This window comes from Pelobates fuscus, chromosome 2 (genome assembly GCF_036172605.1).
Source record: "Pelobates fuscus isolate aPelFus1 chromosome 2, aPelFus1.pri, whole genome shotgun sequence".
Classification (NCBI taxonomy): domain Eukaryota; kingdom Metazoa; phylum Chordata; class Amphibia; order Anura; family Pelobatidae; genus Pelobates; species Pelobates fuscus.
In genome coordinates, this window is record NC_086318.1 from 27,629,631 (window position 1) to 27,643,997 (window position 14,367).

General features: G+C 36.0%; 1 protein-coding gene across 1 annotated transcript; it reads left to right on the forward strand.

Annotated features, from left to right (window-relative positions):
* Positions 1 to 7,200: 7,200 nt before the first annotated feature.
* Positions 7,201 to 14,141, forward strand: LOC134586113 (astacin-like metalloendopeptidase). The gene is made up of 13 exons (XM_063441623.1): positions 7,201 to 7,269; positions 7,442 to 7,463; positions 8,370 to 8,435; positions 9,150 to 9,284; positions 9,368 to 9,485; positions 9,787 to 9,965; positions 10,163 to 10,244; positions 11,095 to 11,222; positions 11,380 to 11,489; positions 12,481 to 12,706; positions 13,176 to 13,294; positions 13,527 to 13,749; positions 14,053 to 14,141. The coding sequence occupies exons 1-13, from the start codon at positions 7,201 to 7,203 to the stop codon at positions 14,139 to 14,141; spliced, it is 1,566 nt and encodes a 521-aa protein (XP_063297693.1).
* Positions 14,142 to 14,367: the final 226 nt, after the last annotated feature.

Here is a 14,367-nt window from a genome sequence, read left to right on the forward strand (position 1 = left end):
AGCTTTAGATTTAAAAGAAATAATTTTTTTTCACTGTAATAGAAGAGCAGTTGCCTGCCTGCCAGCTTCTGTGTGAGGTTGGATGCCTTGCCCATTTGCACAGTCAGTGCCACCACTCATATCTGTTTTAACAATCGGTTAAGCTTTAGATTTTAAATAAATATTTTTTTTCACTGTAATAGAAGAGCAGTTGCCTGCCTGCCAGCTTCTGTGTGAGGTTGGATGCCTTGCCCATTTGCACAGTCAGTGCCACCACTCATATCTGTTTTAACAATTGGTTAAGCTTTAGTGTGTGTCAGTGTAATGAATGCAGAGTGTGTGTTAGTGTAGTGGATGCAGAGTGTGTGTTAGTGTGTAATGAATGCAGAGTGTGTGTTAGTGTAGTGAATGCAGAGTGCGTGTTAGTGTAATGAATGCAGAGTGTGTGTCAGTGTAGTGAGTGCAGAGTGTGTGTTAGTGTAGTGAATGCAGAGTGTGTGTCAGTGTAGTGAATGCAGAGTATGTGTGTGTTTACTAGTGTATGCATGTAATGTAATAATGTAAATGTAATACATGTTTCTCCCCCCCTCCCTGCATCTTACCTGGTTCAGGGAGGGTGGAGATTTCATCCCTGGTGGTCTGGTGGCATTGTGGGGCCCCCCGGCTCCCTATACTTACAGATGGGGCCCAGCAGACTGCAGCTGTACATTACAGCTCTTCCCTCTCTCTAACTCCCGCGAGCGTGGCGTGCGTGCCTCGCGGAGCGTTGCCATGGTAACCCGTGGCAACGCTCTAACGGCCGCACGTCTCGCGGGAGTTAGACAGAGGGGAGAGCTCTAATGTACAGCTGCAGTCTGCTCTGCCCCCTCTGCAAGTATAGGGAGCCGGGGGTCCACGGCTGCACATATATATAGCGATCATCGCTATATATATATGTGCAGAGAGGCAATGTGGGGACCAGGACTGCAAAAGCAGTCCGGGCCCCCCAAAACCGCCGGGCCCATGACAACCATCATGGTTGTCACCCCCTGATGGCAGCCCTGAGTGGAAGCGGTGTGTGTTTTTTGTGTAGTGTTTTTTGTGTAGTGGATGTAGTGTGTATGTGGGGAGAAAAAGGCTTTGATTAAAAATTGAATTTAATAAATGTAATTTTATCCCCCCACATAACTCTTACCTGTGGACAGAGAGGTAGGGCATTACAATCCACGGTGGTCTGGTTGCATTGTGCAGGCTGCCAGGTGCTGTATAGTGAAGAGGGGGCTCAGGCTCAGTCATCACCATTTTGAGCTTTCGACTGCTCCTCTCTCCAATTCATGAGTTGGAGAGAGGAGTTGCCAGAAACTGAAGATAGCATTTACTGGGCTCCCTCTTTACTATGCAGGCAGCCAGGGGCTTGCAATGGCACATACATATAACGATAATCACTATATATGTGCACATTGGGAATGTGGGGCCCCCGGGCATGCTGGGCAGCCCTTGCACCATACAGCCTTATCTCCCGGAATCTTACAGAGTATCCCCAAGCAATCTGAGTCACCCAGGAACACCGGGCCTATGACAACTGTCACAGTTGTCACAATCTGATAGTGGATAGTAGACAATCTAATAGTACCTTGTAAAAGTGGAAGAAGGAATAACAACCGGTGAATGGACATCATAGTCATGGGCACCCAAGGCTCATTGATGCAGGTGGGGAGTGAAGGCTAACTCGTCTGGTCCGATCACACAAAAGACCTAGTGTAGCTCAAATTTCTGAAAAATGTAATGCTGACCGGTGAATCGACATCATAGTCATGTGCACCCAAGGCTCTTTGATGCAGGTTTCTGAAAAAATTCTGAAAAATGTAATGCTGACCATGCTAGAAAGGTGTCAGAACACACAGTGCATCACAGTTTGCTGCATATGGGGCTGTGTAGCTACAGACCAGTAAAAGTACCCATGATAACCCCTGTCCACAGCCGAAAGCATCTTCTATGGGTACGTGAGTGCCTGAACTGGATCATGGAGAAACGGAAGAAGGTTGCCTGGTGTGATAAATGACATTTTCTTTTAGATAATGTAGATGGCTGGGTGTGTGTGTGTGTGTGTGTCATTTACCTGCGGAAGAGATGCCAGCAGGATGCACTACAGGAAGAAAGCAGGTCAAGGGAGGCAGTCCTGCTTTAATGTTTAAAACAGTTTTTTTGATAGGAAAGCTTGGGTCTCAACATTCATGTAGACCTACATATAGACTGGTGCAGACCCCAATGGTGCTCCTTAATGGCAGTGGCCTCTTTCATATATATCATGTAAATGGTAAAATCTTTAAGGTATAGTGTAAAGATTTTGTGAAAAAATAGAATATTTATCAATATTTGTGATAAAAACTAGGGGGGGGAAATAAAAGAAAAAAGAAAAAAAAATCACCTTGCAATTCCACACAGGTTATTAAAAAAGGAATGTCTCTGAAAAAAATAGAAATAAATAAAAAAAGAAAAAGAAGGAATCAATGAAGAAAAAAGTTAAAAGAAATAAAAACAATGAAGTAAGGACAAAAATGGAAGGAATAAAGAAAAGAATGTGGCATGTGTGATTAATAGAGGCTGTAAGCTGTCAGATCAATACATTCAAATGCTTTTTTGGCCTATTAATTTGGCCCATGAAGGGACACTACATGCGTTGCATGTGCCAGGCAGGATACACTTTATGCGTCACCTCAGCTGTGGCACCATAATGTGGCCAATTGTGCTGCCTAAAGGTAGCATCAGGGCAGGGAGATCCTGTGGATCTCCCTGCAGGAGAATCTGCATAGCTCTAAAGACATAAGCAGACACCTGCAAGTTCATCCATGTTGGGTAAGAGCATCACCTGAGAGCATTTTCTTTAGGAGAAAACTGGATTTGCTGCTGGGGACTGGGGGATCGAAGTAAGTTGAAAAAATGCACTAAAGTGGGTTGACCATTTGATGACGCAACTGCACTACTAGTATCATAACACATAGAGAGATCTTTTTCTGGCAGATAAGAGGATATCCCATAGAACTACTCACACAAATACTATATCAAGTGAAAAGATACTTGTAATATTGTGGGTTATATTCACTAAACAAGTTCACGAACCAAATTCATTACAGATTTTTTGCTTTTGTAGCTGCACAAAACAACTTCCTCAGTTTAGCTTACTTGAATTTGTTTAGCTTCTTATAGTTTAAACTCAGCTGTCACCACTATTCAGGGTTTAGTAAATAGACCACTTTGATAAAGGGCAGAGTCAAGATTTATGAGTTGTCTGTAATTACCACCTTACCTGCTAGGCAATCGTATTCTGACTAGGGTAAGTATCAGCATGAAACCAATGTATTAGCTATTTAATGGAGTGCCCCTGGAGGAAGCAATTAATTCATGAAGGGCTGTGGGAGAGGTACCTAACCCAGTCCTTAAGAGGTTCTCAGGCCTTCAGTTTTACCAGGGTAATCTCACACACAATTAACCAATTAATTGGTGTGCTTATCTTAACAATACGTGAAGATTGCCATAGAAACGGCATGTAGCAGTCTTGCAGAATCCTTGTTTCTCTAGAACCAACAAGATCTGCTCGATAAGATTATTATATACTGTTACTCTTGGACTTTTTTTAATTTTTTTGGTTTTGTTTCCTTTTTTTGCTTTTATGGATATTGGCATCTTTATTAATAGTTCTTAGGTTTTTTTTTAACACTGTTGAGGTTTAAATAGTTGACCTCTGGTTCCTTTATTCAATATTGAAATACATACATAATGCCAATAGGTGATAGAACAAACTGCAAACTAACTAATAATATGGGTTCAGATATATGTAAATGTAACAAAAATAAAACATAGAGTTAGAATAACTATTCTACAAATATTATTGTGACTAGTTCTTCAAAGCTTTAGGATGATGACCATGGTTCAGAGGGATCTGGTCCAGCAAATTGTGTACATGATAAACTTAGAATTGATTGTCAAAATTAACAACTGCATACCAAAAATTGAAAAAATCCTAAAATCCTTAACTAGTTTTGTACATAAATGAGTTATTAACTCTAATTCTCACAATTCAATATTTAGGGAATAGATTCATTGGACGATGTAGTGTACATGAATAGAACACACCAGATATAAATATATATATATATATATACATATACAAAAAAACATTAAAAACCCACTTCTTCATAAAAGCGTATCAATTAAACTCTTAATAGCTCCCAACTGATTCCAACTGATTCCTCTTCTGCAACTGTCACTAGTCTAATACTATCCTTACCTTTTGTGTCATTTTACCCCACTCCCTCTAGCATGTAAGCTCATTGAGCAGGGTCCTCAACCCCTATGTTCCTGTGTGTCCAACTTGTCTGGTTACAACTTCTGTTCGTCCACCCATTGTAAAGCTCTATAAATAATATAATAATAATAATAATAATTATATATATATATATAACACACCAGATATCAGCATTTTTGTTAAATCTGTTAGTAATATATTTACCTCTTTATCTGATTTCTATGTTCCCATAACCTTGAAGCACACTAGTCAGTATTCACATCCTGAATATTATTTCAATGAGGACATCAAGGCAGTATTTTAGGGAAGACATGATTTTGCTCTCTTATGCATTGTGATTAAACGTCAACCTGTCAAACTGCTGTTGAGAGTGGGTCAGAACCAAATGGTATATAAATGCACCCATAAATTGTATACTCTCTAGATATCAGATTGTTCAGTCATAATAACGTGTTTGCATCTACATTTATATGTTTTACTTAGAGATATGTTTTGTCATGATAGTCTACTCCATTGTATAAATCTGCTCTTTAAAGATGCTTTTCCATTATGGAATATCCAACTTATTTAGTAACAACAGTGAAGAATGGAGTCATGAGAAGGACGTTGTTCTCTGACATAAGGCGTTCAAGGATCAGCATTCAAGGGTCAAACTGTGATCATAACAAGGAAAATTGTTGGACTTTACAAAGTTAAGTGTTGTGTAATGGTATTAATGTATTTTTGTGTATTATTAAAATATATTCTATTTTCCCTTATATGTGAGAAATAGGATGTGCTAACTATAAAGATAGATGGATAGATAGATAGATAGATAGATAGATACTGTTGATATTCTCTAAGATCTTTGTTGGGGCAGCAGATTTCATCCATCCCTAATGGTGAGTTTGTTCACTACAGTGTGAGTTGTTATAACAGGACAACCTGTAAAATTACGGAAACAGTAAAAATATTTGATAACTCCATTATTAAAGAAGTAATTTGTCAACTCACAACAATCTTGTGTATAATAAAACTCTTTAGCGGTTATGTATAAATATTGTCTAATTCTCTTTCACATGTGTGTTTTGTGTGCTTACGCCATTTTCGCATGAATAAAACTGATACTACACCTTTATACATCGGTGACTCTTATTCTGCTTTGTCAAAATACGACAAAACAATCCATCTTTCTGTCACTTTTTATTCATTTTTTTATCATATTTTATCTACTCTGGAAGAGTAGACCTCTGACTACCATCAGTAGTGTGAGTTTGTTTCAAAGTAAATTATCATATGATGTGTCTTTCAGAAACCTGCATTACTTTGTTTCTGCTGGAGTCTATCATGCTGATGGCATATCTAACTGTCTAGGTTTTCAGGATTCAGCACGAGAACAGACATTCAGACTTTAAATTTCTGTCTTCGCCAGTCGTAATTAAATTGCTATGTGAATGGGAGTAAATTAACCTGACCGGCAGGTCTGTGTTTATTATAATTATCAATTCCCTCTAGCCGGGGAAAATCACTATTGTCTAACTTTGTCTGGAAATCATATCTAACAGTTAGAAACAGTCTGAATATTTCAAACTGTGGTGAGTGGGTAGAACAAGAAAGACTACTTTTTACTGTGTGAGTTTCAGCATATATTATCTGAGTTATTCAGTTGTTATGAATTCTTAATTCATTTTGAAAAGCTCATTTAGAGGAAAAAAGTATTAACCATCTTATATGATTCCCCAAATGGATAATTCCAATGTTTTCCTTTTAAACTAGTCAGATTTCTACAACTTTAGGATCACATTCGGTACTCATCATTTTAGAACGGGATACTGTTCCAAAAATCTAAATATATTATTATTATTATTATTGCCATTTATATAGCGCCAACAGATTCCGTAGCGCTTTACAATATTATGAGAGGTGATTTTACTATAAATAGGACAATTACAAATAAACTTACAGGAACAATAGGTTGAAGAGGACCCTGCTCAAACGAGCTTATATTCTATATCAAAACATCATTTCAGGTTGACCAATAATGGTGCCAAAGTTACCTCTCCAGCAGCAACATTAAAAATCTCAGTATGTGCAGCATTTTAGTAAGAGAATAACCACTATGATCACTTCAAAACACTCGACCTATAGATCACAGACCTTTAATGTGGACTTTCCTAGTTCAGAATCTGCATAATGAGAACAGTGGATATAATGCTCAGATACATTCTTTGTGTGAATCAGAGGCTTTAACACTTGCTGTAAATTTGTATCTCACTGTCATAACTAAATATTCTCAAAATTATTGTATTGAATTTGACATTGCGCTTTTTGTTTATGCATTTTGAATAAATGTAATAAACTAAACTAACATATTTTATAAAACAAAATATGGCAAACACAAATCTAAAGTCTGATAATGATATTTATTAGGCTGAAAATTCAATATTGGAATTCATGATTCTCATTAGAATCATATTACATGTTAAATAATTAACATATTAACTTAAATGAGGTTGATAAAACAAGATCTAAGACATAGTTGTAAAGTGCGCAGAAGATGAGTAGACAGAATACTTATGTAAAATATTTTAAAAAATTGAACTTTTGTACATTTGTATAATATTTAAGAAATTACATATTACTATAACATTCAATATTACTAATTACATTATAAATACTGTTGTTTTTTTACAATATAGGATCTCTACAGTGGTAACTAGACTTAGAAACTAGCTCCTTGACCTTTAATTAAAACAATGTAAATTTAGCTACTAAAAGATTAAACGAAATTAAATGGTTTCAGTCTCATTGTGTATAGAGATAGGCGTGGCTTCCTAAAGGCGATACTTTTTCTGGACCACCCTCCTTGGGTGTATAAATACAGTTCTCTCTCCATGTGGAAGGAATAGAAAAACACAGAGAGAGAGAGACAGAGAGAAACCTTTCATATCATGATCATGGAGTTGACCAAGGTTCTAGTGCTGTTTGCAGCTGCTTGGACCATTTCCTTGACTTTGCCTGTACCAGTAAGTTCATGGCTTTAAGAAACTGAGTTTAATTTGTATGTTTGTTGTCCCAAGTTCTTAGTTTAACTTAGACTTTAAGCTGTCTGTGTGAATGGCTTTGGTGGGAATAGATAGACCTGGATGACTTTCTCCTAATACAAATAATATTAATGTGTATTTGTTTTTCCAACAGGTATATCAGAACATAGCTTATAGTAAGTATTACATTAATATCTATCTACTATTTTCCTGGGTGATGCTTCTCTCATTACTATTCACTCACTTACATGGTCCATTCACTCTCTCTCCTTTCACACACCCAAGTTAGCAAACAGCCTTTGCTACGCTTCCCAATGTGGCATCAAGCCCTAGTCTTCTCCCCTTTCTCCTGACAGACATGTTAACTCACTCAGATGCCACAGGGAGGGTTCCTTCCTTTGTTTTACACCCAAGGCTACACCCAGAGCAGGCTGAAGCAGTCCATCATCCACAAGGAACACAAGGAAGGCAGTCTTTTTTCTGGACTGAGAAGGGGTTGGCTAGATGGAGGTAGTAACTGACTTCTGCTTTCTTCTGCTCCTGGAAATTTGTCTGATAATAAGAAAGCTGGATGTGCTCTGACCTCTGCTTACCTCTGCTGGGGCCCTCACTGCTCTCCCTCTGTTGATGGAAGGCCAAGAGTGGGCCCCTAAACTCTAGTGGACCCCAGCACACTTACACCTGCTGCACCCCCGGTAGCTCCGCCCCTGCACACACAACTTTAACTAGTTTATTTTTAAACAGGCATCTTACCCATCACTTTCTCCTACCCTCTAACATGCTCTGTTTCCTCTTGTGTTTCTTTACTCTTTCCTCACAGATAGCAGGCTTGTTGAGCAAGACCTTCTTCACCTCTAGCCTCTGTTAATATTATGAATGTCTATTACTTATCAAATATCCCCATTCTATAATTGTCAAGTGTATGATTGTGCTATAGAAATCCTTACAATAAATCATAATAATAATATTTAGATCTATTCTATTAATATTGAATTTTAATCAAGGTTTAGATGTTGTTGTAATCTCTCATGATTCTTTTTGGTTATATGTCAAAACTTTAATTTGTTTCTTGTCTTCTCCAGAAAATACTATTGACCTAGAAAAGGAGAATCGAACTGTGTTTGAACGTATAGAAATGGCAAACAAAGGTTAGATATATATTATATTATATCCGGTGCACTCATTCTTTTTATACTCATATTATCATATTATCTTTTTTTTATTTTAATCACTATCAACACAAATCGTGACATTATATCCCTTTTTTTGGATCATTCTTTCTCATAAACAAGATTTTTGTAATAGTCATTAAAATTCTACAAAGTTACAATGCAATTGTATTTAAAATTCTACAAAGTTGCAATGCAAATTATTTTTTTTATGAAACAATCTTAGGTTTATTTATATTTCAATATTTTTCTAATTTATATTGTTACAAATGTTGTTCTAGGCTAGTGTTGTTTTATTATTCATGGAGAAGAAAATATAAGACATTTCTATTTCTATATAAATATTAAACTTTTGTCTGCTAATGGGCTTCACAGTACAAACGCACCCAAAATTATTATTTTTTTAATCCATGATAATACCAGCAGATCAAAATAAAATACATTGTAGACATCATACATTACTACCAATATCCATTGAATACTCTGTTAATTAAATGGAAATTAAATAATGAATAAATTAAACCCAGCTATGATTTCCGTTTGTCAATATTGGCCTTAAACTTGAATTCACTTTAAAATCATGATTATTAATATTTTACAGAATAACATCAATGTGTCTATTTGGTTTTACTATATAAGATGTTTGGTTTGCTTTCTCCTAATCTAATGCTCACTGTCCCATTTTAATTCTAGGTGTTATCAGGCCTCTTTCTCAAGGTGACATCGCTTTTAAACTTAGCCGAAGTTCTACAAAGTGTAATCGGTGCCTCTGGCCGGCATCCAAGAATGGAACCGTTTTTGTCCCGTACACTATATCCTCTGAATACTGTAAGTTATTTCCATTAATTGTTTGGAAACTATGTTTTTCAGGACGTGAAAAGCAACATATTAATTGACTCTTATTTTCTCAGCTGCAGTGCAGAAATTGCTTATTACCAATTCCATAAAGCAGATTGAACTCATGACCTGTGTGAAGTTTATTGAACGATCATCAGAAAATGACTTTCTGAGTATTGAGTCTGGAGAAGGGTAAGTTAAACAACATCATTATGGGATCACAGCTTGTTAATGTAGAATACTATTCAAAGAAACTGTAAAGGAACAAGATAACTTTGATACTCTAGTTGCTGTGACCTGCAGCTTTGTTGAGTTTCAGAAAATCTACATTGATGACCTTCTGCATATCATAGTAGACCTGGTCCACAGCAGCTGGTCTAATGGAATGAACCTGCAAAATTTTATATTATTCATAATTATTGTATTTTATACATCAGAGGCTATACCCCTTTATTTATTATTATTTTATTAAATTATTTGCTTAACTTCTTAGATGCTGGTCATATGTAGGAAAACAGTATGGCAAACAGGTTCTGAGTCTGGCCAAGTCTGCTTGCCTTGGTTCTGGAATCATCCAACATGAGCTGATGCACTCCCTGGGATTCTACCATGAACAGAGCAGGAGTGACAGAGATAGCTATGTTGATATCAATTGGCAGTACATCAATGAAGGTAAACAGTATGAACACAGATAAAAATTCAGTGCCCTGGGGCAATTTAACTTTAGCTTGTTCATAAAACGATGACCAATGATTTCATGCTAGCTATTCTATTAATTATTCTAGTTAATAGCCTGTAAACAATGATTGATAGAGAGCAATATTACTACTTAATATCTAATACATGTTTGTACTTATATTTATGTTAAGAGGATTGGTACAACTTCAAGATTGAGAACAATGACACTCTGGACATTCCATATGACTATAAGTCAGTCATGCATTATCAAAAGTGAGTACAATTTTAGTTTCTAAAAACAAAAAGCATTCATGAAAAAAAAAAAACATCATCGGTCTGCCTGTCTTTTGGTAGCTGAAATAAGCTTTGATTCAGCTGAATCCCTTTGCTAGAAAATACAAATCTTGGTACAGACGAATTTCGGGCATGTGGCAGTTCGGCTCGGCCACAATTTGTTCATGAAAAATGATTCGGGATGCGACTCAGACTAACCAAAAAGGCACAAAATGCATACTGCAAATATAAATAGATATATAATAATAACATGATATATATATATATATATATATATATATATATATATATATATATAACTATTTCATAGATATGTAGATATATTACAGTACATTTTGTCGCCAATTGGTTCACAGATCAAGTGTAAAACTGTAGCCAATAGTGGGAGAAAGAGTAAAAAAAAATTCTATATTTATAGAAGTACATAAGTATATAATACAGGTTTTTTTTACTACTGCTCTTTTTTCTCCCTTTTGGTAATGTATCACTCGATCTGTGAATAAAATCAACATTTAGTGACTGTCCACTAGCCATCAATCATCTTTTTATTTATTTATTTATTTATTTATTTTTGTGCCACGAGTGGAATTCAGAATCATGAATCAATCCGAGAAATCTTGTCCTCTGTGTGCTTCATTTGGTTCATGGCTTGGCTACAATTTGTCTCAGAACTCAGGAATTCAGCTGCTCAGATTTGGACTAATTGCAGTTTGTAACAAATAAATCTCCAATTATAATGTATTTTCTTTTATTTTAACTCTTTCTTTCACTCGGTCATCTCTTGAGCTCTCTCTTTTTAAACGAAACTAATCTTGTTTTTTTTCTACAGTACTGCCTTCACCAACACAACTGGTAAACCCACCATAGTTCCAAAACCTGACCCTACAGTATCTATTGGACAGAGCATAGGGATGAACTACTTAGATGTGATAAAACTTAACAAGCTCTACTATTGCAGTAAGTATTTTCCTGATTGTACTTGTTCTAGTGTCAGAAAAGCTTTTGTGACCAATGTGCTCAAATAGATACATAACATAACTGTGTACAAGCTGATGGTGAATGAAGCATTCTTGGAATTACAAATTCAAAGAAAATATTATTTTGGTTTCTTTAGATGTCTGTCGCATGAAACTAAGTAATGCTTCCGGATCCTTCTCTAGTGATGACATCTTCGGACAAGATAGTAGTTGCATCTGGTTTATTGAAACGGAACCTTTCAAAATGGTTAGTATGAAAATCCTGGCATAAAAGTAATGTTTTTAGGCTTATTGATTGCTTTCACATGTTTGGAGATCATACATTTTACCACAACATTCAGGTTAAACTAGCCAAGCTGTGACTCTAGTTCAGGGGTAGGCAACCTTCGGCTCTACAGATGTTTTGGACTACATCTCCCATAATGCTTTTACAGCCATATTGCTGGCAAAGCATCAAGGGAGATGTAGTCCACAACATCTGTAGAGCCGAAGGTTGCCTACCCCTGCTCTAGTTGAAGAATATTTCCTTAAATAATGTAAATCAGTTTTCAATTTATTACAATCTGCAAATTCTTCAAAAAAAATAAATGGATGTGTTAAACTATACTCAATTACATTTAACAAAAAAAAGTGTGGAAGGTTTAATAAATATTAAATATAATATTTAATATTTATATAATAAATATTTTATTATATTATATATAAATATGTTTTCTAATAAAAAGCATAAAAAAATATGTTTTCATCCAACCACGTCCTCTCCACATGTAAAGAACTGTAAATTTGTCTACCACAGTCATAATGCTGGATTTTTATTTAAGAGTAGAGATTTCCCTTAACAGTTCGCCGAGAACTATTCGCCGGCAAACATAGCTTGTTCGCGGTCGCCACGGCAGGCGAACATATGCGATGTTCGGTCCGCCCCCTATTCGTCATCATTGAGTTAACTTTGACCATGTACCTCACAGTCAGCAGACACATTCCAGCCAATCAGCAGCAGACCCTCCCTTCCAGACCCTCCCACCTCCATGACGAATAGGGGGCAGACCGAACATTGCATACGTTCGCCCGCCGCAGCGACCGTGAACAAGCTATGTTCGCTGGTGAATAGTTCCCGGCGAACTGTTCGGGACATCTCTATTTAAGAGCATGGCTTGTAATTTGTGAACCATCACATTTCCTATTAGACCTGCCAGCATTTCATTTGATCTTCACACATTGTGTTCTTCTGTTCTCAGGTTCATCTTCAGCTCAGTGGTCTTAATATTCCTTCTTCTGCTGGATGCTCTAAGAGTTATATAAAGGTTTATGATGGGAACAGTAAGTCCTCTAATGTTCTTCTGGACAAGACTTGTGGAGATGGAGTAATCCCACCACTTATTTCTAGTGCAAACAACATGTTGGTGGAATTTGTGCACAATCAGGGACCGGCTCTTAGCAGATTTACTGCCAAATATAAAACAGGTAAGACCAACCTTCTTATTAACAGAAATACATATATTTTCAGAATAATGTGGGAGCTTCTGCCCTATTTATATATAAACAGCAACATTTTGTTTGTGTAAAACTCCAGTTAACCATTAAGCATTGTTTTTAGCACATGTTTAATAAACATTTGTACAAGTGGCCTTCTTGCATAAGCAGTTCTTCTGCTTAATTGTGCAATTAACTCTGAAAATCTCTATAATAAAACGTATTTTCCAGTAAGGAAGAAAACATTTTTAGAAAAGAACATTGAGTAGAACTTGCAAACAATTCAATTCTGTATCATGTTCAGTGGACACAAAAAGTTATGTAGATATATACTTCTATTCTAAGATAGGTTTGTTTGTATTATCTGTCAGCAACAGACTAACAAGCTTGGCACACATAAAATAATCCTACTGTTTACATTAAATATTTATATCTAATATTAGATTTGATTTATTTTTAGTTTCCTACGGAGGAACTTTATTAAATAAAAAAGGAATAGTATTCTCTCCATCCTATGCTGCTCTGTACCCAAGCAATTTAGATGCTGAATGGTCCATTATAGCCCCACCATTGTCCAAGGTAAGATATTGTAAAATCTATAACATTTAACTTCAACTAAAGTTGTGTTGAAGTTGGTGCTTTTTAGTCATGTCCATAGTTTCCCAGGAGAAAAAGAAGTCAATGGAAAGAAAAAAAAATGTAAAAAAAAAACAATTTTGATATCACATATTTATATTAAAAGTAGAGCAGAGAACAAAAATAATTCCCTGTTATTAAGTCTTCTCCTGAATAATGAGTCTTTCTCTTAAAGGTTTATCTGGACTTCTATGACTTTTGGGTGCAAGAATGCCCAGCTTGTTCCTGTGACTCTCTGGCTATAATTGATGGACCCAGCATAACTTCCTCAGCCCAGAGCTTATTCTGCGGTTCTGATTTACCTCCCTCTTTTGTATCATCTGGAAATATGATGGTATTGAAATTTCACAGCGATAACATGACACGCTCCAACGGATTCATTGCATCATATTACTTTGGTAAGCAGCAGAAGTACAGTATCGCTCACTGCGCGAAGCAAAAAGCAAAACACTTTTCTCCAATCTGAAAATCATTATGAAAACAAATTTCAATATTTACATATTCAGTGTTTAACATTCATGGCATAAAATAATTTTGTTCATATACTGAGAGAAGGAAACAAGTCCTTTTAAGAGAGTTTTACTGTTTCCTGGGTCACATAACGATGGTGTCAAGAATTCTCTCATGCCCACAAAAAAAATACTACACTATAATGTCTGATAATGTAATAACAGTCGATAACTGTTATCAATGTGTTACAGAAAGTGAAAAACTGACCAACATCTCTTTCTTACAGAAACTGACAACTGATCTGGAAGACAAAGAGAGAAACAGAATTGTACATGTTTAGAATTACACTTGTTTTTCAATATATTTTTTCAATATATATATTTACCATTCCTAATAAATATTTTACAAAGAATTATACGTGCAACTTCTATTTCTTTTTGAGTATATCCATGGTAATGGTAGCAACTTTTGGCAGCAGTATGAAGTAGTGTCTATATTTTTTTAAACTGAGCAGACATACTAAACTGTTATACTTCAAAAACTCTAGATTCCTTTACACATCTGCC

Bases quoted from the DNA above. Each gene is read 5' to 3' on its own strand.
- LOC134586113 (XM_063441623.1), top strand. From the start codon at position 7,201: ATGGAGTTGACCAAGGTTCTAGTGCTGTTTGCAGCTGCTTGGACCATT. The intron at 10,245-11,094 runs GTGAGTACAATT...TTTTTTCTACAG, and splicing joins TCAGTCATGCATTATCAAAA to TACTGCCTTCACCAACACAA. The intron at 11,490-12,480 runs GTTAGTATGAAA...TTCTGTTCTCAG, and splicing joins AAACGGAACCTTTCAAAATG to GTTCATCTTCAGCTCAGTGG.